Here is a 26930-nt window from a genome sequence, read left to right as displayed (position 1 = left end):
TTGTAATAAGATATTTTTAGAATTTAATTTAATTGAAAATAAAAGGTCTTTTTTTAGTTCATTGATTATGATTTTTTAGTTTATTTTGATACAATATACGAGTGTCATGATCTTACAATAATTACTTAATAATATGTGGCAAAACTAATTTTGATTATTTTTTTTTAATTAGATAAACGTTCTTTTTATGATATTGAAAAGTAAATATGTTGTTATGCATTTTTTTTAAGTTATGTATGCATTATCCCACTATATGCTAATACATTGTATTGAAAGTGTTCCAACCTAATAACCTCGAAGGGGAAAGTAAAGGGCGATCGTGAAAGTGATATACGATCTCCACTTGTCCGCTAATCATCTAATCTCACCCGATATGCCTATATAGTTGACATGAATTGCGTATGTACATATATTATATAGATATATTGGCATTTGTTTTGTTTGTTTGATATAAAGTAAATAAAAGTCGTCATAGCACAGGGACATGGTTGTGGGTTCTATTCCTACTCTGGAAACGAGGCAAAGTGTGGCGTTAAGTTCCGTTACTTTAAACGAGGAGGAGGTGAAGAGGCCATGCAAAATGAGGTTCAAGATTTTGCTAATACGTAATGTTGAACATGTTTTTATAAAAGTGCCAAGTTTTATACTTGGTTGTTCCTAGAAATTGATAATCAATTATTAAAAATAAACAGTGTGAGAAATAGAAATGGAAATAAATAATAACTATTAATTAGGTTAATGCTATTCTATATTTATACTATACTATAATATACTTATATTTCTGCATAATAAAATAGTATCGCTAATAAATTAGTATTACAGTCCGTTACGGGTCAAAGGATCACTTGCTTTCTAAACTTTTTAAAAATTTCTATTTTTACTATCTTTATTTGCGAATTAATATAATTGGTATATTACATGTAATTTTAAAGTTTATTATTGAGTGTCAATATTTAATTTAAAGGACAGCGAGTTCGATTCCCAGTTCAGGAAATCAATTTTGTTGTTAATGTTTTGTCGCTGTGGTAACGAAGCCGAGGCAGAACAAGGCGCAATCCCTCCAAAATCCGAAAAATATTACCTAGTAATTTTTAATTAGTCGAACTAATATGGACTTTATTCAAAACCTAGTGACGTATCACTTAAATCTCCACATTGTCTCCTAAGCGATAATGAAACGTATTAAGTGGCGATTAACCAATTACCTTACATTTACTTAAATGTATGGAGTTGGTATGATTATGATGAAACTGAATCCACGACCCTCTCTTACGAAACAGCACGAACAGACTTTAGCGAACTTTAATTATTACGTTACTTCACTGGCAATTTTTATTAAAAAAAAACTCGCGTGCACATTTGAGTCACAAAACATTCTGTCTCTCCATACCGTTATGCTACTGTATATGGCATTCTCCAGCTATATAAGGAATGCCTGCAAAATCTCGAGCTTCCTAGAAACGCAGTCGTCTTGCAGGTGCCTTATATGACTTTTTAACCACACGCTGAGACTGTCGCCGTGCGTAGGTGATGAAGAAACTAACGGTTTGATTAGTTTCTTTTTGTATTGAAAAAAACTTTAAATAATTCCTTGTTATGTAAACCTTGTCGCATATTTTAGGTAAAGTGTATAGCAGAGATACCATTAGAAATTAATATATAGAAATGGTGAGAGTGTCAACACACTCCGTCGTCCGCTTTCCGCAAGTCTTTAAGACATTGCGCATAAAGTAGCAGAATTAAAACTCGAGCTTTGTCTTTCTAGAGTAGAGCAATGAAAAGAATTCATGTCCCCGATTGCGGATCGAACCTACAAACATCAGATTTATAGTGAAACGCTGGTCCAATGCGCCACGATGGCCTCAATTGCTAATTCATGTCTGATTATAGAATGCTATAGAGTTTTTTTCTTAGTATCTTTATTAATCTTATTCACTTTAGACTAATACTTCCGTTGGGATTGTCAATCTCATCCGGTGGACCGGTTAATGGTTGTTAAGTAGTAAAATTGTAAATGAAACCGAAACGGATTTTTTGACCGGATATCGATATGTTGCCGTTTCGTGTATGTGTTATCCTGCCAGTTACCGTTGTAGCATTATACATAAATATTCTTGATATTTTATCTTTTTTGACATTGATCTTATATAAATTGTAGCCTATGTGTTATTCTCATGTATTATCTATTAAGTTTCATCTAAATTCGTTCAGTAGTTTTTGCGTGAAAATAGAACAAACATACACATTTATAATAGTAATTGAGGAAGTTTTCATCACAGATTAATAATGATTATATACTAAACTTCAACGACAAATAGTTATTTATCAAACATAGTAATAATGTCGACACAATATTAATTCATAAATATTTGTTATTGAATACTTAAGTACATATTCCACCGGCTATTACCTCGATGAGCGAATGTCATGATGTCAATATTGTATGACTTCATCGTCCGAATTCTTAGAGGCATATTGAAATATGCGGTTTGATTTATTCAGAAAGCTAATATATGACGCATGCTAAATACCTGTCATTACATGGTTCGCAGGTTCGATTAACTTTGTGGGTTATTAATTTGCTTTTAGCTGTATAAAAAAGCTGGTCAAATGTGAAAAAAAATCCTTCTTCCCTGGCCTTCTCCATTGAACTTCTTATTTTACAGTCACAGCCTTCTGCCACCGGGCTACGGCGGCTTCGTAACTTTATTATTAATTCATTTATGCATAAATGACTACAGTATTTTGACGTATGCATTAATAAAACTATTATAACATAACAGTAAATATTTTAGGCAAATTAGGCATTGAAAGATTATTTTGAAGCAAAATATGCTACTTTGTTACACCATGTTGAAATAATTTTAACATTACTCTAATCTGTATTCGAACTCGCTACCATCCCGTCGACTCCGAGACATAATAAAATACTAATAATGGCTCTGAAGTCACGAACCAAGTCCCTCTCGGAACCATAAGTTTGCTCCCTAAGTAAACTAAACCGCTTTCTCCACGATGGACCCACGAAACCTCGTGGAGTTATTACAATCGTGGCTTCTCAGTACATCTGATAGCTACGAGTGTACCACGATCTAATGAGACGTGCTGAGATCGCTCCCTTTGAAATGTTTTGAAATTGTATTAAAAGTAAAATTTACTTTTGTTTAGTATTAAATTGTATTGTAATATACTAGCTGGGTTTTAGCACCCGTGGAGAAATGGAAATAACTTAGAGTTGTCTATGGTGGCAACTCTGACCACATATAGGTACAGATGGGATACCTCGAAACATTTTTTTTCTGTCACGCTGTATCCCGCACACAGCAGGATAGGCAGAGAGGACCTTGTCGTTAGACACTCCGTTTCCCATATTCCGCCGAATTCTGGAAGCAGAATAATACAAATTATTTGGCTGACTATAGCGTAAACTCACAATTTAGTTTAGTAAGTCACGTTTGTGAGTTTCCACGAGTCCACGAGTCGTCGCCCATTCGAAATACCAATTAAACGTACAAAGACGGTCAGATCGCTGTACGATTGTCGACAGTGCAGTGGGAAAGAGAAATACCAATTGTTTCCACTATCTCGATCTCATCTGATAAAGAATAATTTATATGTTGACATATCAATGTCCTTTGTTGGAAAATTGAGAGGGTTATTGTTTATCTTGGCTTTTATTTTGTAATTAATTGGAGAAAAAGTGGAGATTTTTAATTTAATTTTTTTAATACTTAAGTTTCCTCACTTTATTCAGCAAAATAAGCTGAAGAATGCGGGATGAAACTAAAAAAAGATCATTTAGGTCGTTAGGTATAGCTGCATTTTTGGGTAATTACGTCGTTACATTTCGCTAGCTGCCTAAAGTGGTAATATCGATTGCTAAAGTTTTACTGCATTGGCATTTTCATGTATGTCACACTAATTACAGTTATTTAAGAAATTGTAAGATTCTTTCAAAAATTACATATAAAATGTAATGATATTTTAGTTTTTATTTTAGTACTTTAATATTTTTTTTGAGTTATTTGAGGTCTTATTTCGATTTCACGAGTATGTCTCACATTCTATTACAGAAATAGCTAACTAGTAGATAATTTTTCCGCTCCATACTGCCGAACTTAATATTAACGGATATGAACTTACATCTACAATTTACATATAGGCACATCTTAAATACCATAGTGAAATCTAGGTTTAAATTTCTTATTCAGTGTATAATCTTATATAGATCGCTATCGGTCTGGCGCCTTATGTCCGCAAGATTCCTATTTTGGTAAATCGATAACCACTTTCAACGTCTGTAGGCACGTCGCTTAATGATATGATGATATAATAGTTTTGATTTTTATTATTTTTTTCAATCTACGGTATTTAAGCGCATACATATACCACGGTAGATAAAGAGGACGTAGTGTTAAGATACTCTGTTCACTACTTTATACCTTTATACTAACCTATAGCCAGAGATTAAAAACGGAGTGTCTTAACACTAGGTTCTGAGGATACTTCTGCCTACCTTGCTATGTGCGGGGTACATCGTGAAGCTAAAAAAATACATTAGTTTCATTCTTTTAATTTTCCTATGAGATGGTGAGGTTTAATCAAAAGCATTATTCTCTTGTCATCGTTTTGGTCGAACTAATTTAAAAATTGAAATAGAAAATTCAATGCGTTGATTGTTTAGATGATTTGAAGTTGGTAGATAAAATTTAATAAGCTTATAGTTTATTTGTTTTGTTTGCAGTTTTATTTAATATCTATTTACGATGATGTCGTTGCGGCGCAGTGGATAGCTGAGGAAATGGTTGAGGGTTTGTTCACTACTCGGGAAAGTTAATATTGTTTCGATTTCCGCCACTCAACACGTATTGTCTTGAAAAATAAAGAGAAAGATGGAAACGAAGTGTCTTATCACGAGTTCCCAGGTTCAAGTCTGAATCTCTTTTTTTATTTACTGAAGTGGTGTTTCTACATGTAAATCACTACTGTGATAACTATGTATATTTTTTATTCTAAATAATATGCTCTATTACTGAAATCTTACAAAAAACAATCAAAAAACTTCAATTATACCAAATTATACGACCGAAAGTTTTTGGCTAGACATATACTCGTATTAAGTTATTTTGGTATTGACATTTTAATATTAGGTTCATATTATTAACTTGTCAATTCCGAAGTTCTTATAACGTGAAATACTTACCTGGTAAGTTTTTTTATTAACGTATAAATATTTTATCGTAGTGCGATTTAAAACGACGTATTTTTCATAAAGAAATCAAATTACGTGTTCTAAAAAAATGTTTTTTTTCCTAAGTGTCGAATTAAAAATATTTAAAATATTAAAAATATATTCATGATAATTATAGGGAATGAATGTTAGTCGAACTTCCCGGCATGTAGTTCCTATATGATGTGGGGGTCTTTAAAAACAGAGTGAATAGGTATTTGTTAGGAAAGCGTGCATCACCCCAGCCCGCATCAAGGCTTTACATCGGGCTTTACATCAGGCCTTTACGTGTAAAAATCTTGAATGTAGCGAGCAATTTTTATATGGAATGTTAATATGTTTATTAACCCTAGGTGTGAGTGTCTTCGTTCTGTTTCGGCTGTATTGAAGCACGGTATCATAATTATTATGAATTACGTGAAAATTATATTTGTTTAGCGGCAAAACTCACTGTCTTATGTCGTAACGCAGGGACACAAGTTTGGGACTGTAAACGTGACGTAGTGGGTTCGATTCCCATTTGGGGGAATGAAATACCTGCAGAATTCGGCGGAAGATGTATCTTAATTGGAACAAAGTGTTTTAAATCAGATTCCCAGGTTCCCTCTGCCCACCCCTCTGTGTGCGGTATACAGCGTGAAGCTGAATAAAAAACAGAAGAAATACAACTCATCAAGATATTAATCTCATATAGATTATATCACACCAGCGAGAATAGACTCCCACTGTATAATTTGTTACAAGATTGGTGCAAAAAGTTTAATAGTTACAAATAAAAAAGGATGTCCGATCCATATTTCACGACCCGACGTTGTTTCTCTACCTATTGTCTGCTGATTTGCTTCACGACTTCGCAAAGTGGTTAGTGTGAATATTCAAAGGATTCTGGTCTCTATCTGCTTGTTAGCTTAAAGTGGAGAATTTGAAATTGCTGAAGCAAGACTGTATTGAAAGGTTTATGTAATTCTTCATAATAAAACAATGATAGTATTGCATTTCTGACAATAAATCAAGAGTTTTGGTTGATTATTTTAAATATAACTTATAGAAACTTGTTGGTACTTCTGTTTTATGAGGTTATTTTTGGATAATTTTTTTAGGAGATCTTAAAAAATGTAAAATATTTAAGTACCTACGTATATTTCTGACATATACTAAAGTTTACTTCGAAATTCTATATGTATATAGATGTATACTCGTAATAAAAGTGAAGCAAGTTAGAACGAAGTGAAGGCCCTGGCGCTCGAACGATGACATCATGGATTATTGCTTCGACTGTTCGCCCACGCACGCTATCTATCTATACATTAACCTTATAACGCATATATTTACTTTTCGTACAGGTCAAAATTGCTTAAATAAATTTCTGATTTCTGAGCTAGTTTTGTGCTAAGAATATCGCATCTTTTCTTAAACTCTTCTATCTTTCTGGCTTTTTTTTGTGCGTCATTTTTTCTCGTAGGATAGGCAGAAAAATTCGTACATTCTAACAATAAGGAGACAAAATCCATTTTTCTTTGTTTTCCCTACAAATTCGAGAGTTATATTTCATATTCTGTATTCCACACATATTAGGGCAGATAGAGTGAACCCGGGAACCTAGTTTTCAAAGTGTAATCAAAGTTACGTTTAAGCAAAATGTGATCATTGACCTACTGTCAGGTCATGGGGATCGTACCGCATGGCACTGAATTTACCCCTTTTTTATTGTACTATTAATTTAGTTAGATTAATATTAAAACTGTTTACTCTATTCTATGTAATATTTATATTGTGTAGGATTTGTTAGTTATGTTAAATAATTTTGGGTTTAATTCTTGTTTTAATATTAATTATTTGTATAATACGATATGCATAATATATTGCGGCTTAAAATATGTAGAGGAACATATGTTTGTGTATGTATCGGCTTACAGGATATTTCTAACTGCCCTTTTATTCCGAAAAAAAAAATCTTTGCCGTTTTTCCTTAAAAAATATCCGGTATATATCTTTTAAAATCTTAACTCAGTGCTATTTACTAATGTAAAAAATTAAAAAAAAATAGGAAAGTAGAAATTATACAATCAACACTTTCTTGGACTATTCTTTGTCTTATGAAGCATGAACGTTACTTTCGTTCGCTCGACTAAGGAATATCTCGTGATCGATCTAGATTAGTGATGTCTCTTCTTTTTAATTCATGGAAATTATAATTACTTAATTATAGAAATAATTAATAAAGAAATTGTAGTTTTGTTTGTTGAATTGACCATTTGGAGAGCTTTTCTGATGGTTATTTTAAGAAGTTAAAGCCTAATTGTATATATTTTTGTTAACTACCACCTAAAACGAATAAATTTTATTTGAATATATAAAATCGAAAGGTCACTCACTCATCACGAAATCTCAGAAACTACATGTGCTAGGAATCTCAAATTTTGCATAGGAGTTACTTATAGGACGTAGGTGCTCGCTAAGACGGGAATTTGCACTTCTAAGGGGTTGTTTTTGGGGTTGAAAGTTTGTATGAAACTTCGTTACTACAAATGCTGGGAGTCTCAAATTCTGCATGGACGTCACTTATAGGACGTAGGTACTCATAGAGACAGAAATTAATAATAACATAGTTCACGCGGGTGAAACCGCGAGCGGGCCGCTAGTATCATATAAGAGGCGCGTTTTTCAAATATTTTAATAAAAATTTAAAGATATTATCAGTAGTAATATAAAAACAAATGTTTTTGTATATCTCTTTGAGACCACCTGTGTGCCTTTTAAATGATCCATTTACCTATTATGTTAGCTCAGTAGAAATGTTTCTGGCTAGAAACGCGTTAGCTGTGGGTTCGATCCTTGTTCGGAGGAATAATTCAAATTATGTTCATTTCTCCGTTCTGGTACACAAAACGCGGCGCTGAGTTCTGCAACAACTCAATATGTTATTGGTGGTGCTTGGAGAATGTCATTTAATTCTTTTTTTATAATTAATTTTATGAATATTTATATTCCTAGAAATGTAAAATGGGAACATTTTTAAGTATTCTAGGAAATTGAAGAGCTAGACGCACTGGTTCGTGACGAACTTATACAATCTTGTTGATATAACTTCTTATAAAATTGATTTTAGCTACGTAACTGTTATTCAAATTTCATTTAAACTTTGTCATTGCCAATTCTTGTTTTTCCTTATGCATTTTTTTCAAGCATTGATTCCAGATTATATCTAAATGTAGAAAAAGAAAAATGGAAGGTTAAATTTATTAACGTTATTTTGAAAACACAGTTCGGAAAACGAGACCGTTACTGTAAAAAGAAATGTGGTCAAATGCGTGGCGGACTCACGCAGCCATGGTTCCGTACCCATTTTAGGCATCTTATAAAAATTTACAAACCTTAATTTACCATTATTTATTTAGTATAAATGTAGAGAACAAGTTACTAAATTAATTATATCGTGGAATAATGGATTTTGCTTTGTTTTCTTTAATAGCAATCCAGCGTATAATTAAAACAGACAGGACATTAATGCGATAATTATATAGAAGATATTATAAAGATGAATGTATGCAAAGACGACATAATGCCCTTTTAATATTACCGCTTATTTCTATGGAACACATTAAATGATTTTATTAATGCATTTCTTTTGTTTTTATTGGATCATTCTGCTCGTGCTTCGATAATTGTCATATACTCAACACGCAATGCCTCCAGAATTCGCTGGAAAGTGGAGAGCGGAGTGTCTTAACACTAGGTTTCTTGTCTACAGTACTGTAGTTTAATAAAATAATAATTGAACATATTAAAACTGCGCTGTCTTTGGTATATTAAATTGACACACGCTTGTGACTAGTAAGTGCTTAGATGTGACTTCCTCATGCTTTAGTTAAATTTGTAGCTGGACGTGGTCCAAGTGCTAGTATTTCAGAATATTATTTGGAATCTACACTTTTGATATTTGTATTATATTTCTGAAAATGTAACTCGTTTTTTCTTGCGGATGACTAAGTTAAACATTTTGCTTTGTGTGTTTTTGTAATCGTTAAACTTTTATTTTTCTTATGTTTTCTTTAATGCCGCTCCGTTCTTCTAATCAGCCGCTACGTACCTACCTACATATTTAAAGAAAATATATTAACTCAAAAAGAATATAGCTATGCCGGCAGCGTCAGACTGTAAACTCTACAATTGTGGGTTCGATTTCCATCGGCACACGGAGGAGTCCCGAAATTTGGAGGAAATCAATTATTTTCATTTTCTTGTTGTGTTAAAAAGACAGCGAAGACACTGCAAGAACACTGCTGCCATAGAAAAAAACTAAAAAAACTAAAAACTGCCACAGAAAAATTAAAAAAATATATCAATACTATTACCAAATCGTTCGTTTCCGCTTTCCTTTTGTCAAATGTTTCTAACGGAAGCAGTTTTAGTTTCGACCGATATTTCACAGACAGATATCCAGGCCGGGCATATTTTGATCTGTGATTGACAGTTAGTCGACAAAGATAGATAGATAGATAGATAGATAGATGGTAGTAGGGCGTTACTTGAAGCTATCTCATTTTGGATGGTTTTGCTTTTGTTAATTGTTAGTAGAGATGGTAATTGTATGTAATTTTTTTTTTGTTTTGAGTGTATGCAATTTTGTTTTTAATATGATGTCTTTGAAAATATTACTTTAGATTTATAAAGAAATGTTATCACTAAAAGCTACTATTAGTATATTTAACTTTTTAAAGTGTTATTCCACACTCAGGAAAGAAAAATATTTTTAAACCCGGTTTCCTGGTTCAGTTAAAATTACATTCTTAAAATATCTATCTTTTAAAGTATATTTTAATACAAAACCTTAACTATCACGTTTACCCACCACTGTCCATCAGCGCTGTAACGAGACACCTTAATTGGTATCTTTCTCAGACGGTATCTACTTAATAAATACGTATTGTTTGTATGTAAATCGTTCGATAGAGCTGTTACTCTACGTACAGAGTATTGGCGTGTAATTGTTATATGAGAATCGTAAGTGTAGTGTCTTACAAGAATGGTCCGAGACCTTTTTTGTTCGGAGTTCATTCGAAGAGCGTGAGATAATTCGTTTAGATTTAACTGCTTGTAGCTTGGGAGTGGTAATTGATTTTTTTTCTCTCATATTTCTGTATGAGGAAGCCATAGGTAAAGAATAAATAGTTTTTTTAAAGTTCTGTTCTTAATTATACATCTTTACTTCTCTTAGGTACTCTACAAAACCAATCTTTGTTACAGTTATTTTACGTATAAGCTTTGCGCTTACTATTTTAATGAAACGATCGAATATCGCACCTAGGCTTATCAGTCTTACGAAAACTTACTTATTTTGAACCCACATCTGCAATGTAGCATATTACTACTAAGCCATAATGGTCATAATATTATTAATAACTAAAGTTTTCTCTCTCTTTCCAGATATCAGACATAGTAGTAGGCCAAGAGCCAAACATAACTGCCCGCGAAGCCCTCCTCAGCTGGGCGAGACGTTCCACAGCCAAGTATCCAGGGGTCAGGGTGTCTGACTTCACATCCTCGTGGCGAGACGGTCTCGCCTTCAACGCGCTCATACATAGAAACCGTCCTGATTTGATAGACTGGCGTAATATCAGGTAAGATGAGGGTGGTGATAAAGTTTAGAAAATATTGAATATCATAATAATATATAGATTTCTTGTATTTTAGTCTTATATCTGCAGAATTGAAACATCCGTACCCGTATTTTTTTCTGATTTTTTTTTGTTGATTTGAATTTGATTTTTATCCTAAGATCTCAAGGCTAATAGTTTTCAGAAACTGATTTTTAATGAATATTTATGAAATAATATAAACAGTAATTCAAGTAGGTACTACAATGTACGATACATCGTAAAACTTTTAAGATATTATTTTCTTATAATTATATAGTGTTTCTTGAAAATGTGTTATTGTAATGTCAAATGTAAATAAATTTTAATTATATGAGATTGAAAAATGTTTTATTTTTCTTTGAAACATGCTATGTCATCAGCTTCATGTTAGCTTTTTAAATTTAGCTTGTCTGGCTAAAGTAAGACTTTTTATATAACCCTGTAGTTCGTTCCCTGATAAAATAAAGAAAAAATAGATAATAAAAAATATATTATATCAAATTTACAATATTCAATATTGTTTTACAGATCAAGACAGGTTCGCGAGCGCTTAGAGACAGCTTTCCACGTGGTCGAAAAAGAGTATGGAGTCACTAGGTTATTGGACCCCGAAGGTTAGTCACCATTTGTTATACACTAGTACAATTTTTTAGAATATTTTATGAACACGAATGATTATCAACTGTCAAATTGATACCAAGTGATCCTCGGTACAACCGTGACAAGAAAATTTTGCAAATATGGTGACTCTCTCGGTCTGGTACACAAACTGCGAATTGAATTTCGTAAGTTGCAACTTTACAACTACGATTTCAGAACATTTATTGTTAAATGTCGCCTTAAGTCATAAATGCAACGACAATTAAAAATATCAATGTGGCTTGTCAACTCTTATACTTTCTACCATATTTTGATCCCGTTTTATAGCTTCTCGTTAAAAAATTCCAAAAAAACTTTTACTGAGATACCTTTTAGCCAATATACACAAAAATGCAGTTTATACTTTCACTTCTTATTAACTAAATTGCAATAGGCCCATGAATGAATAATGAATAAATGTGACATCCGGGGGAATGAACCGCCACTAAACATGCTTTGTCTTGAAAATTTGGTGTTGCGGGGATTCCCTCTGCTTACAAAAATATCAATAAAATTTTGCATAGAAATAATATCTCTCAATTCCCACAGAGTAATGTCCTTTCCGCGTTTAAGACGCTTTGTTTAGCTAACGTATCGGGTACGCGGGTATTATAGAGATTTATAACGCGTGACCGACGGACAGACAGTTGTATTGGAGGTTTTATATCGTTAGCTTAGATTTGTTTTTGTCTGGTAATGTAATCTGTATCTTAATGTTAATCTGTTTTTTTTTGTTTGGTTATTTTTTTATTTTGATATAGAATTTGTGGTAATTTTATTTTTTGTTTGGATAATTTTCTGAATTTCTTTAACCAGACTTAGTTAATGAAAATATTTGGAATATATTTTTTTTTATTTCATTGCAAATAGTAAGGTAGGCAGATGGAACCTATAGTTCTGTTAGAGACGCCCGCTATTCCGCCAATTTTTTCGTACTTTGTAGTCGGTATCGAACCCACAAACGTCGCGGTTATAATCAGACGCCGCTTCGTGCCGCCGCGTCATAAAGTCTTGTCTCACTATATTTTACTGATATGTTTTATATATTTATATGTTTTTGTTATAATAGAATTATAAACTAAATTGTTAAGGACCATTTAACATCAGAACCGACTGCACTTGTTTCTATTCAATTGTTACAGTCAGTCAGGTCAGACACTCGATGGTTTACGAGTCATTGTTCGCCTGGTTATAGATATGTGATGTCAGTATTGTCAGTCATCTATTTGGGACGTGCCAATTATTTTGTATTGATATTTTATGGCTAGTTTGGTTTGTTTTTTATTTTTAAGTAAATATTTACTAACAAATAAAATTATTGTAATTCTTTAATTAAATTTGATTTTAATGTTTTTTTAAATGTCTGTGATTTGAACTCACAGCCAATGGATGTAATGTCGTTGTTTAGATATTAGGAGTCCTCCTACTAATTAATAAATATCTATTAGTATAATAGATAGGATAAATGGATTTGAACCCACATTCCTTAAAATCATACAATATGTTATCACATTTGTGTATATCTAACACGGCGAAGCGTAACTCCTATAATAATTTACTTTAGCGTGGTTAGCGTAAATAATCGCTGCAAGGGAACTTTGCATGCGATAAGAGAAATAGAATCGTAATCGTCGCAATTTTCATACTATTCTTGTTGTTTTTTTTTTTATTTTTATTTCTATTTCTAGATTTTATGTTAAGGTCGTGGTGGTAAGACAATGGTTGACCTCGCGCCTTGTGTGCTATTTTTTTAATGTTATTGCGCGTTTTTTTTTTTGTTATTATTTGTTGTAGACATTGGTGGTGAAAATAATTGTTTTTTTTTTTATAATTTAATACCTGTATCATACCGGAAGTATTAAGATATATAGGATCCTTCCACTTATCGTGCTGTGTGCGGGATACAGCGTGAAACTGAAAAAAAAACTAGTATGTCGATGGTATTAGTAGTAATATAAAAAAATCCCCCAGATGTCGACACCCATGAGCCCGACGAGAAATCACTCATCACGTACATCTCGTCCCTGTACGAGACATTCCCGGAGCCTCCCGCGGTGCACCCGCTGTTTGACGCGGAGTCCCAGCGCCGCGCGGCCGCCTACACCGAGCAGGCGGCGCAGCACCGCGCCTGGCTGCACGAGAAGTGCTCGCTTATGCAGGTTTGTTGGGCGGTGTCATTGAGGAAGTCGTTGTAGTTGGACATCTTAAGTCTTTTGTCTGTCGTTGGGATTACTTCTGACTATAAGCACAATGGTTGTCGGTTCTATTTCTTCTCAAGAGAATGAATTGTTGATTATTCACTTTTTGGTAAGACAAAGTGTGGTTTTGAATTCCCTAACTTAACACACAATGTAGTGCCAAGCACTAGGTTCTCTCTGCCTATTCTGCTATGTACGGAATAAAGCATAAAGTAGAAAAAAAAAACATATTATCGCTTATTTTATTTGGGTGTATGATTTTTTTACCAGTTTTTCACATTCTGTCGTACATATCCTAATTGAATTAATTGATTGAATATAATATAATGTATTTTTTTTATTTCTCAGGACCGTGCCTTCCCGTCAACTTTGATCGAAATGAAAAAGTTGCTTAGCGAGAGCACGCGATTCCGCACCGAGGAGGTGCCTCTGCGACAACGCGAGAAACAGAAACTGTTTTACCAGTACCGGGAACTAGAGGTACATTTGTACAATTATTTATATATTTTTATATGTCTCACTAAAATGCTAGGATAGTTATTTTAAATCAAATATTTGTATATAAAGTTTTTAAAGTATAAGATTTGCGCTAAAATGACAGCGACTTATTAAATATCTTTCCTACATATACAAAATGTAGTAGAACGTAGACGATTTTATTTCTATAATTATCTATATGTTAAAAAAAATGTTTAACAAAACTCGTTTAATAATTATGTTAGTTAATATTAAAATATAATGAAGATATTAATGTCTTATGTTTCAGCTATATTTTTTATTATAGTATTATAAGATTTTAAAATTAATTTATTTTTCCCACACAGAAATACTTCGAATCAGTAGGCGAGATCGAAGTGGAACCGACACTACGCCCAGAAGCGTTAGAACAAGCGTGGTCCAGACTTTTGATGGCGGCGCAGGAGAGAGAACGAGATCTCTCTGACGAAATACGACGACTTGAACGTTTACAGCGGTTGGCGGAGAAGTTACATAGGTATGGTATTTTAATTTTTGAGTGGCCGCGCTTGGTCTTGGTGCCAGAGCAAGGAAATGAAGAAATGTAGAAATGCGTTGAAGTTGTATTGTCATGGATGACATCTAATGGGCTATTTTGTCTATATAAGTATGTTTTAGACATGTGAATATATGTCCAGATAATAATAAGATTTATATATATATATACTTAATTCATTTTATTAAATTTTAAGTATATTTGCGTATTTTCTTAACGAAACAATTTTATTGATATTTCTTTATAAACGGAAATTAAATTGACTCTTCATACATTGCCAACTATAATTTACTTCACAACCCACCCTTTTATCCAACAGAGACATAAAGCAAACAGAAAACGGTCTCGACAACGTAGAGCGTCACATCGAAAACGAGCTACGTCGCGTCGAGCGCGGCGTGCACCCGGCCGAGGCTAAGATGGCCGCTGAACAAATTGAACAGGAATTACGAAGCATGGAAACAACTATACAAGAGATGTTCCAGGATTCTCATGCCTTAAGGGAGGGAAGGTATCCGCAAGCTAGCGATTTGCATAGACGGTAAGTTTGTTTTTATTTTTTGGATTTTTTTTGTTGGAGAGCGGAGTGTCTTAGATACTAGGTTTTGTTTTTGTCTATTCGGCTAAATGGAGGAGATGCATGATGCTAAAAGAGTGAAAATCACGAGTTCGTCTCGTGTGTCATATGATTATATTAGTCTTGATTATATAATTGGGAAATAAAACTAAATTTTCATCTCATAATTTCATAGTATCATAAGAAATTAAAAGTTATTTCTCTTATGTAATAAAAGTATATATTGTTTAAATAAAGTAATATTGACGAATCCGCACATATTCCAGAGTTCAACAACTCCACGACCGTTGGCTCAACGCGCGTCAATCGTTCACGGGGCGTCTTGTACCGAGGTTGTCGTCAGTTCGAATGCCGGTACAACAAACTACAGTAAGGAGGGAAACACGCACTGTCCTAGAGACGAGGGTCCACGACGCCGACCCCAAGTTCCAGCAGTTACATGAAGCTGTCAAATGGTGTAAGGAGAAGTTGGTAAGTTTTAAAGAATTAAGAAAGTGCTCTAGTTAATGTTTGAGATGTTCAGAGTTTATAGATAAGATGGAAAAAATACTTTGCGAGTAGTGGTGATGAAATGCTAAGTGCCTTAGTACTAGGTTCCTCCTACCTATTATACTATATGCAGGATACAGTGTAAAGCTAAAAAAAAGTATTATAAGCTTATAAATAATTTCTTGCAGAAAAAGCTTCACGAAGCCGACTACGGGTCAGACCTGCCATCTGTGCAGCACGAGTTAGACAAACACCAGCGGGAACACAAACAAATAGATCAATTCCATTCTAAGGTATGATAATTTATCTTTTTTTTCATGTAAATACATATATAGACATACTACGTAGTATGCAAAGAGTATAAATATTTTTGTCTTGCTTTACTTGTATACGAGACCAGTTGTGGCGCATTCGTAAACGTGACAGTTTGTGGGTTCGACTCCCGCTCGAGAAAATGAAATATTTTCCATTTCCTCGTTCTGGTTACGAGTCAAAGCGCAGCATTGAGTTCCGTTACTCAACACGCAACGGAAGAGTCTTAATGGGAATGGAGTGTCTTACACTACTCTGCCTACTCTGTTATGTATTGGATCCGGCACCGGCTAAAAAAATATATGTATCAAAGATATACATTTTTTATATGTTATTAGGTGGAACAGTGCGTCATGAACCGATCAAACTTCAGTGGCGAGGAGCTAAATCTGTACAACCAACATTTAAGTCAGCTGCAGAAACTATACGCTGAACTGTTATCTTCTAGTACTAAACGGTGAGTAATTTATTTGTATACTATTTTAAAAAAATAGAATAATACGAATGGCAATGTTTTTGTTATATTTTGTTAAACTACTAATATTATTCTATGTTTACAGAATTTCAGAATTAGACGCATTACAAGAATTCCTTCAATCGGCCACGGCTGAACTGAACTGGTTGAATGAAAAAGAACAAATAGAACTTTCTAGAGATTGGGCAGATCCACATATAAATTTACCGGCGATACAACATTATTATGAGGTAAGGAAATGTTAGGTTAAAAAAAAACCATCAAAAACCATTAAAATATATACACAATATAACTTTAGGTGTATTTAACGTATATACTATGATTAAAGATATGTTTTTTATTCATTAACGCCCAATGTTAATAATGTATCTCCTATCTCCAGTTAACGTCAATCTTGTATTGTTCGACATATCTATCCAATCACTAACCTGCATGCCATCCTCCATCTCTGTCTATTTCAATCTATGGTTGCAATTTATGGATTAGGATTGATTATTAACATTGGGCGTAAAAAAAATGGTTAAAGACTTTTAAAAATTGATTAAAGACTTTTATATTTATGATTATCAAAATTATTTACTAATCTGTATCTTCAATTTAATTGTATTATGAAATAAAATTAATTAATTAAGAATAAAAATATTAGAATTCCATATAATAATAATTGCATTGCATTTAATTAAATTAAATTAAATTTTCTAATTATTCAAAATATATGAATAACACATTAAAATAATAATCATCTATCTGAACATTATTGTAAATAACATCTATATCATCACTATTAAAATCCATTTTCCACTGGCCCATTGTCACAAAAATTCACATTTTTACTTTTATTTACATTTTTTGTGCAAGCATTCATTTGGAGACGATAGAGAGGTTTGTTTTACACCATTTCATTTATTTATACTTATTTTGCTTTGCATTTTGCCTTTAATTTTTGGTAAATTTAAAATTTTTAATCTTAAGTTTCATTTAAAAAATAAATAAATGAACTTTATTCACCATCTTAGTGCAAATAGCATGATGCACGATTTCAAAGCATAATTTTACTGTTGTTTATGTAGTATAAATTATTATAAATTAAAAGGCGAAATATCAATTGTTTCAAAATTTATATTTAATATAGATTATAAAACATTTATTTACTTGCATTAATTTAGACAAACATAAAAATTGCTTAATAATAATAATTAAACAAAAACACTCACAGCGCTATTTCTTAGATTTTACATATTTTTAGATATATCCATTTATTATTTTAATTTAAACCTTATCTTTATACTAATAGAGTTGTTTTTTTTAGCAACTGATGTCATCATTGGAAAAAAGGGAATTACAATTCAGTAATGTGATTGATCGCGGGGAAGCTCTCATCGCTCAACATCATCCCGCTATGAAGACTATTGAAGCGCATTTGCAGGTTGGATTTTGGACTTTATTGTTTAGAAGTTTAGATTCAGATTTGAGTAGTTTTTATATTTTAACTCATAAACTGGATGGTTGGTGGTGGTCGGTTCTCTTTACCTTTTGAGCACAGTGCTATGTAGGGAAAAGCGAACTAAAAATAAATTTTAAATAAAGTACAAAGTATATTAGACAGTTTGAGTATAATTATATTTAATTCTTTAGGTGATGCAATCTCAGTGGGCGTGGGTTCTCCAGCTTACGTTATGTTTGGAAACTCATTTGAAGCACACAACCCAATATCATAACTTCTTCGAACAAGTAAAAGAAGCCGAGAAATGGATACAGAAGTAAGTGAATAAAGAAAAAAACTATTTTTTATTATAAATACCTACCTACAGCTAAAACAAACCGTATATTTACAATTTATTTGTAGAGTTAAATTATTTGTGGGAAATATTATTTCGAACTAAAATAATTTCAATATTTCATTGTCGTAGCTGTAGTAAGCATTAAATAATATTTTTTATATTTTGCATATATTTACTAGTAATTAATACGCTATATTTATTTCAGACGCGAAGAAGCACTAAACACAACATTCTCTCAATCAGAGTTTACTCTCGACCAAGGAGAAAGGCTTCTCAAAGGTATAGTTTTTTTAAACACTTTCCTTTACTATGATATATGTATGTCTATGGGTTGTATTTATCAAAGTAAGAAACATAACATATAATATGGTACTTCGTAACCATGTGCTTAAGATTCCACCTTATTTTTACTATTACTTATTTTATTCATAGGCATGCAAGATCTTCGAGAGGAATTAAACCAACAAGGAGCTATGATATCACGTTTAGTGGAAGACGCTCAAGAAATAAGGCCAGTGAAGCAACGCCGGGCGCCCATCACTAGGCCACTGAGAGCTGAGACCGTGTGTGCCTATAAACACGCTAATGTGAGTTTGCTAATTTTTTTGGGTGTGTATGTATGTAGTTCCGGTATATATATGAGCTGAAAACAAATACAAAAAATCTTGTAATTAATATCATTTGAGTCCACAACTATCATCTGATGAAGTTTTTAAGCTTAATCTCATCGAAAGTGAGGAAAATTATGTTTTAAGTTATTTTATTTATTTCTTTTCTCGTTACTCCTATTCTACGTAAATATTAACTAGTTTTTATGTTCACAGATCGCAATAGAAAAAGGTTCAGCAATAACAATAATAGACAACTCGGGTCGCACCCGCTGGCGTGTGCGTCTCGGCGGCGCGGGCACGGAGGCGCAGCTGCCGGGCGCCGTGTTGGCGCTGCCGCCGCCCTGCCAGCCGGCGTTGGACGCCGCGAGCGGGTTACGCAGCGGGTATGATAGGGTAAGTTATTTCATAATATAATGGGCCGTACAACACGAAAAGAATTTTGCAATTCGCACCAATGTTCATGAGTTAAGCGCATTCGTCCAAATAAACACTTCAGCTATGTAATATTAACTTAGATTTGAAAAATTACTAGTTTAATTAATTACGAAATCTTAAAATAATTCTAATACATGTTTACAAGTCAGATTTAAAAGTTTTGTATTTTTAAAGGTTATACAACTATGGCAGAGGAAACAACTAAGAATGAGACAGAACATGATATTTGCTACGATTAAAGTTGTAAAGGGCTGGGACTTCCCACAAGTAAGTTATCCTTTATAATTTTACAAATTATATATTTAAAAAACAAACCCTTTATGTAGCTATCTACAATATTTTTTTCTAATTTCCCCTCCACTTTCAACAGTTCGTAGCAATGGGCGCGGAACAACGCCAGGCGATACGTCGTGCCCTCAACGAGGACGCGGAGAAATTACTCGCCGAAGGAGATCCAGCTGACCCTCAACTGAGGAGGTTACGGAGGGAAATCGATGACGTCAATAGACTGTTCGACGAGTTCGAGAGACGGGCTAGAGCTGAAGGTAGGTTTTTATTTTTCCTGCAAATAACTGGCTAGAACAGAGTGTTAATACACCCTATTGTTTGACAATGCAATATGGGACATATTATTTATAGCGGGGTAGGCAGAGGGATTCTGGGAGCCTAGTGCTAAGACACTTAGTCCGTTCCCTATTATTCGTGCGATGCAGAGAAAAGCTAAAAAAAATTGGTACAACAAGCAACAATCATGCAAGAGGATCACCTATATGTATAACATATATATCTTAAACAGTATATACACATACAGTCATCATATTTATTTAATCCAATCGAAGTTTGACGTTAAATAATCATAAATTTATAATTATTTAACACTCGTTCGTTTTAAACATTAGCAGCGTCCATTTAAATCGCGTTCGTACAGCAATTGTGTTCTTAGTCGTGATCAATTACCTTAATTTAAAGCGATTTTGTATGGCCTTCGCTGATTTTTACAGTGCACTAGTTATAATGTTCTTTTAATGACAGTAGGAAGTTTAATATTCGTATATTCTACACTGTAAAGTCCGTCCCGTTGTAAGGTTTTTTGTGTTTTGTTGCTTTAAGGACACTCTTCAGAAAACTGGTACTGGGTTCATTTAGTGACCTATTGTAGAAATGTCTAAACATAAAAGATGGATGCTTGTACTGGACTTGTAACTTATTTGATTTAAAATTAATAAATATTTAAAGGCATAGCTTACGACAAAAAAATGTTGAAGATACCTAATTAATGATACCTCAAATGGAAACTTCATTAAATCATCCAACTGATAAATAATTAACAATTATATTTTATTTTTTTACACTTTTACACCTTTGTACACTTTCTTTTATTACTCCTGAACATCACTCTCACCTTCAAGGTAGATAGAATGGTGCTAATGAAAAAGATTTTATTACAAAATTACAAAAAAAAACTAACGAAACCAAATTTTATCCAAATAATGTTAAAATTCTTAATTGAACAAATAAAAATGAACTGGAAGCATGTCACCCATTATCGTAATAATAGATTACGTCACATCACTAATTACTAGTGTTGTACCTATTCCAAATTAGAAGCCAATTGTGAGTAATTGGAAAATTGACCGTTTTTCGGGTCACACGAGTAATCAAAGATAACGATCGTTTTTTGCTTAAATCTCACGGCACTTGTTGAAAATTTCTAGATATTTTTCCACATGTTTTAAATCATTATTTTTCTTATTTTTAAAAGCACTCAAAAGGGGGTGAAGAATTAAAAAAAATATTTTTCATTTATAAGTTAATTTTTCCTGAAACTATTTTTGAAAGTAATGTTTTGCTTTAATACGTATGCTTAAAAATAATATTATTTAGATAAGTATTAGTATTACAAAACGTCATTTTGTGTTCCAATTAATTGATTATTTTTTCCCACATCACTACACGGTTATTTTCAATTATAATTATTAAACTATAATAGTGTTGCCATAATAGTTAAGATTTGTGGTTTTTTCTTACAAAACCGTAACTTGAGTATGTCTGTCCCCGTATTACGCAGAAACCACTGGCATGTTGACAAGCGTCATATTATTAATCTTTTGTATAAATAAATATTTTAAATGTTTTTTGCAGTTGCGATACTTTAATTTAAATCGTTAATTTAGGTTAAAATCTAATTTGAATATTTTTAAAATTAAATTTTATGTGAATATTTCTTTGATATGATTTGAGTAGACGCAATACACACACGCAATATTTTTAATGAACCCAAACTTTAAAAGCTTATCCACTCTATTCTCTCTTTATTGTGCAAAATACGACAAACAAAAATACTAGAAAATCCTAATAATCCATACGCTATGATTAATTTCCTACAGTCTACACTACTAGGCTTCAAGTACGTAACAGGCACTTTACGTCATTGTCTTGTCTGGTATTGCAATTGTGCAAGCATTGTTTACTTGTTCTATTGTCTTATTAAGATAAGGCTAGTCATAACGTAGTATTGACGTAGGGCTGTATGTATGTCTGTTTTAATACGCTTAACGAGTCGTGGCTGCCGTGAAGTTCCTTAAGGTTTAGGTTATCTGGACTTTTGAGCATGCATGCATTTGGGAAGAGAATAATAAAAAAGTATGAAATGTCCTAATATCAAATTTGCGCAGCATCTACAGTTAATTACAATACGACTCGACGACTGTACCGATTGTGACGACGATTGTGATTTATGATTATTATTCGATCGTATTTTGGATTTTATTGAAATCGTATTTTGGTTTTTATTAGCTAGAATTGATTTAACAACAGTTTCACTAGAGATTTTTATTTACTTCTTCACATTTTATCACAGTTTAGTTAAAAACAATTATGAAAACTTCAGCTCTCCTTTTTATTACTGCTAAAATTGATGTAATTATAAACAAGTGCCGTTTAAAATGAGAAACAAAGTGTTAAAGTTAAAATTTATCATTCCTAACATGTGAGCATACACAGACACAGATACAGAACAGAAATTAAGTATATTTTATTTAATTTCTGTTTGGGCATATTAGGAAGGATATATTTTCTAACGTTAACTCTATAATTAGCTAGTATTGCATATCCAAATCAATTAAATATTTTTTTTAAGTAAAAGATTAACTCATAGAACATGACCAACTTTAAAAAAAAACCAAAGATTAAGTTTAGCATTTATTTCGGAATGTTCTTGTTATTCATTCCTTCTGAATCATCTAATAACTATCGCTTAAGCTTTTAAGTCTCGACCGCACCTGAGAAAACAATCATCCGTTTTTAAAAGGACTTTTTCTTATAGATTTTAAAAATAACAACACGTCATTTTTATTAATAGTGTTCTAATGCTAAGGATTCATGCAATACCGGCCAGTTAAAGAAAGCGTCCTATGGGAGTTATTTAATATATTATAGAATATTTAAATGAAAGTATTTAGTTATGAATATTATATATGTTTGACCACCTTTTCCGAGGTAATATTTGTGATAAAAAATAGATTTTCTTCTCTGTATAAAGCAAACATGTCATCAGAAGTATTTAGATATTTGAACAGAAAGTGAACACGTAGTGATCTTTCACTCTATTCTCTTCTCAAAGAGAAAAAATTAAGGATATCGAAGTAATTTTCAACAAACGACACTTTCTTAAAATAGAAAATACGCTATAAGTGAATGTGATTAGTACGACAAAGTACTTCGTCCTACGGGAGCTGTCAGTCACGATCACTATGTCGTAGTAAACAGTCATTAGTGATGCCAATTTAAGTTTCATTTCAGTTCAAGACGGTGTAGTGTTGTGTTTTTTCTTTATATGGTTTGGTTTATATTTTATAATCTGTGGCTCCTTTTTTTAAAGTGGTGTAAAATAAATAATTTAGTAAATTAAATTTTAATTTTTCTTTAAAATAATAACTATTTTAGATAATAAAGTAATTACGTTTATACGTACCGAGAAATATTTTATATAAAAATTATATAGTCCTAGTGTAGTGGATAAACAAACTCCAAACGACTCATAGTAATTTGCATCTTGTGCAATTGAGGCAAATTGTAAATGATACAATGAAGAAAATTAAACGAATATTTTCATTGAGGAAGGGCGGTGAGTATTGTAAAATGAAATAAGAAAACTTTATTAATGATTATACTTATATACATTATAATTTTTATTTTATATACATTATTATTTATTATTGTTATAGTCACGAATTAGACATATTATGTCTCTACGTTTACTATATAAGAAAAGAGAAGAAAGTGTCGAATTTAATTATATTAATTTACATAATTACTTTTAAAGAAACTAATTACAAAAAGCTTATAAATCTATTCTCGTATAAACATTAGTATCACATACTATGATTTGTTTCAAAATAATAATGATTTTAACCCTATTAAATTTAATTAATCACATTATTGTCATTACTTTTAAAAATATCTAAGGATTAACTTTTTAAAGTTTTTATTAATACACTAGCGGACCCGGACGCGGCTACGCCTGCTTGAAATATAAGAATATAATTTCTATAGAAATATAATTTCAATCTAGATGAAATGCTAAAAGTGACTATTACATTTATTTTCATAAGGATGAATGTCAAAATGACGCGGTAACGAACGCGGTCGCGTAGCGACGACGGTTGTTATTAACATGGCAGAATAAATTGCATGTCAAATTAGAAAGTATTTTAATTTATTAGTATATATGTGTAATGTAATAATTATATAGCCTATAGCACTTCTGAAGAATGCAGCTTTCATACAAAACAAAAACAAAGTAAATCGATCCAGTAGATCCAGAGATCTTAGCGTTCAAACAAACAAACAAACAAACAAACAAACAAACAAACAAACAAACAAACAAACAAACAAACAAACAAACAAACAAACAAACTCTTCCGCTTTATTATATTAGTATAGATTTATCCACTAAATAATAGTTCGTAATCAATTGTAAAGTATATGAAGCATTCATTAATACGTATAATAGATCAAGCTAATTTAAATTTACGTGATTGTTATTGACAGATTTATGACTCTACCTCAATATTAGGGCTTTATTCTTCCAGTCTTACATTCATTTATTAATTTTAATAAAAGATAATTTCGTTCATTCCTTCAATAGAAAGTTACGTTATTACGAATAGATAAATACGGGTTAAGACAGTCCGTTCCCCACTTTCCGTCCAAATTTCGATACTACGAGTTGAGTTGTGGAACTCAACGCCGTGCTTTTTCTATCAGAGTGGAGAAGTGATGTGAAAATGAAAATAATAATAAAAGATTGTCAACGAGTTCTTTTGGGAATCGAACCTGTAATTTATTGGCTATACCTTTCCCAGATCTTTGATACGGCAGTATTTAATGTTAGTCTTAAAATAATTGTTTTGTAATTTAATACACTACATACTTTGCGGTCGCTATCGTCGTATTTTTAATATGAAGGTGTTTTTAATTTCCTTTTGTTAACAAACGAACTTTCGAGTCGGTACTTCTTTTCAATAAGAATAATTAAGGAACAGAAAAAACTACGTTAAAAATTTAATCAAAAAAATAATTGAATAGTATTTTCTTTGGTAAATTTCCTTTTTATTAAATTAATGATACTTCGTATAAAGTAAATAGGTATATGTTCTGCTATTTATAGCACGATATCGAACTATTAGTTTATATTTAAAGGACAGTTACTTACTATACGACAGTTGTCCCGGCCGACCTCGGGTTAATATCTGTAGTGAACTTGCAATTGTAGGTGACATCATCCTAAGTGGAATATATTACCCTGGGATCCGGCCGTTGAATCCTGCATATACCAGTTTTCTTAATTAAACCTATATTAATGAATAATACATGATTAGTAGAACAGATTACACCTGGGTTGCCTGGAAGAATCCTGCCGCAATCACCTTTAATTACATTTTTTCGTAACTCGTTTTTGGAGAAAATTGCACCAATACGTTTTTTATATGAATCGCACATCATTTGAAAGATAATCCCATAAGGAATTGGAAAATTAAGGGTTGCCAGCTCTAAGTCTGCCGCAAGTCTAGGGTTGCCTGGTTTAAACATGTCACTAAATGTTAATAATTTGCACTCATGTGTTTTTTTAATGAATTATATATCAAATTAAAGCTTATTTTTTTCTGAACACTATAAAACAGGGTTGCCTGGAAAATTCCTGCCGCAAACAGGGGTTGCCAGCGTTTGAAATATTTTATTCCGGTTCCGTTTGACTATGAGAATAGACGATGAAATGCGCGGCCTGCCTCATGTTTTAAAGTAAAATATTATATAATAGAAGGTCAATCCTAAAATTAATGTTTATTCTAATTGTTCACCTGTTAAATGATGATTTTAATGATATTAAGTACACGCAGAAAACTATTTAAAGATCATGGGGCAGAAGAAATCATCCTTATTTTTAAAGTAAAATAATGAATCTATAATATTGAGTCTTTGCAAAATCTATTTTCTAAATACTAATATTTATTTATTAATTTAAATTACCATTTTGAAACAATTATATTATCTAGTTAAATAAATGTTTACAAATATTGATCTACTATAAACTATTAATATATATACATATACATCATGTTCCCTTAATATAATGAAGGGTGACCATTATTGCGGATATTTTTTTTATTAATTATATTGAAAAATACATTTCAATGAACTCTCTCTCTTCGTCCTCTACTTGTTTGATTTGACAAGGCTTGCCGCAATTTTTTTTTCTCACGCAGTTTTTAATAATTTGCATAGGAAAGAAATATATATAATAGAATTATAATAAACAAAACTAAGTTAGCAAAATAAATTCGAAGAAAATCTGACAGTAATGCCGACTAATAAACGCTATTTACGGTTTATGACCAAGAGTCGGCAAATATCAATTAGTTGGCTATTTTTTACTATAGATAAACATTTTGCGGCGCGATACAAAGCAAACCAAATGCAATAAAATTATTTTCGAAGATGTATTGTTTCTAAATGCAATGAAAGTGCAGATGGCCAAATGAGTTGTTTTTGAGCATATTACTTAGTTACTTACCTTTCGTTTTGGAGTAAAGACGTTTTTACTTGACAAAAATGAAGATGTGTTTTTTGTGCGGCAGGAGTGAAAATGTGATAGAATTTAACAAGGAATCTCTCCAAAAGTGTAAAATTATGTTATTGTTTCGCCAAAAAATGAATTTTAAATACAGTGACATTTTTTTAAATAGTGACACAATGCACAGTTATCATTTACAGTATTACAAAAAGTTCATTGTTTTAAAACAACAATATAAAGAAGTATTTTTTAATTATTTTCTAATGCAAAACGTAAGTATACTTTAATATTTAATATTATATAGTTTAATAAAATGTAAACAATTGTGGCCGTGGGAGTTGCCTCAGTTTTGAATATACTAAGTTAGGGACGTTAGTGAGTGATTACGCTTTATTATAATTATAAGAACAATTCTTTCAGACCTAAATACCTTAAAAACTATCAGCATAGACGGAGA

At 32.1% G+C, this 26930-nt stretch overlaps 1 protein-coding gene across 15 annotated transcripts in view; it reads left to right on the top strand.

Annotated features, from left to right (window-relative positions):
- The window catches only part of shot (dystonin-like protein short stop), a 239974-nt gene that overhangs the window by 128283 nt on the left and 84761 nt on the right, over positions 1 to 26930 (top strand). For all 15 annotated transcript variants that reach the window (XM_085194381.1, XM_085194376.1, XM_085194378.1 and 12 more), the window contains 17 exons: positions 10658 to 10851; positions 11398 to 11483; positions 13480 to 13667; positions 14055 to 14186; positions 14531 to 14700; positions 15038 to 15259; positions 15562 to 15766; positions 15973 to 16077; positions 16435 to 16553; positions 16657 to 16801; positions 17881 to 17997; positions 18207 to 18331; positions 18558 to 18631; positions 18785 to 18939; positions 19177 to 19356; positions 19573 to 19665; positions 19769 to 19943. In XM_085194381.1, coding sequence (XP_085050507.1) covers positions 10658 to 10851; positions 11398 to 11483; positions 13480 to 13667; positions 14055 to 14186; positions 14531 to 14700; positions 15038 to 15259; positions 15562 to 15766; positions 15973 to 16077; positions 16435 to 16553; positions 16657 to 16801; positions 17881 to 17997; positions 18207 to 18331; positions 18558 to 18631; positions 18785 to 18939; positions 19177 to 19356; positions 19573 to 19665; positions 19769 to 19943 — 2485 coding nt within the window. The remainder of the gene's footprint in view (positions 1 to 10657; positions 10852 to 11397; positions 11484 to 13479; positions 13668 to 14054; positions 14187 to 14530; positions 14701 to 15037; positions 15260 to 15561; positions 15767 to 15972; positions 16078 to 16434; positions 16554 to 16656; positions 16802 to 17880; positions 17998 to 18206; positions 18332 to 18557; positions 18632 to 18784; positions 18940 to 19176; positions 19357 to 19572; positions 19666 to 19768; positions 19944 to 26930) is intronic.

This window comes from Heliconius melpomene, chromosome 12, assembly GCF_056956725.1.
Source record: "Heliconius melpomene rosina isolate 202511_hmr_F chromosome 12, ASM5695672v1, whole genome shotgun sequence".
Taxonomy (NCBI): domain Eukaryota; kingdom Metazoa; phylum Arthropoda; class Insecta; order Lepidoptera; family Nymphalidae; genus Heliconius; species Heliconius melpomene.
Note: the sequence above shows the minus strand (reverse complement) of the source record. Positions and strands in the feature narration are given on the sequence as shown.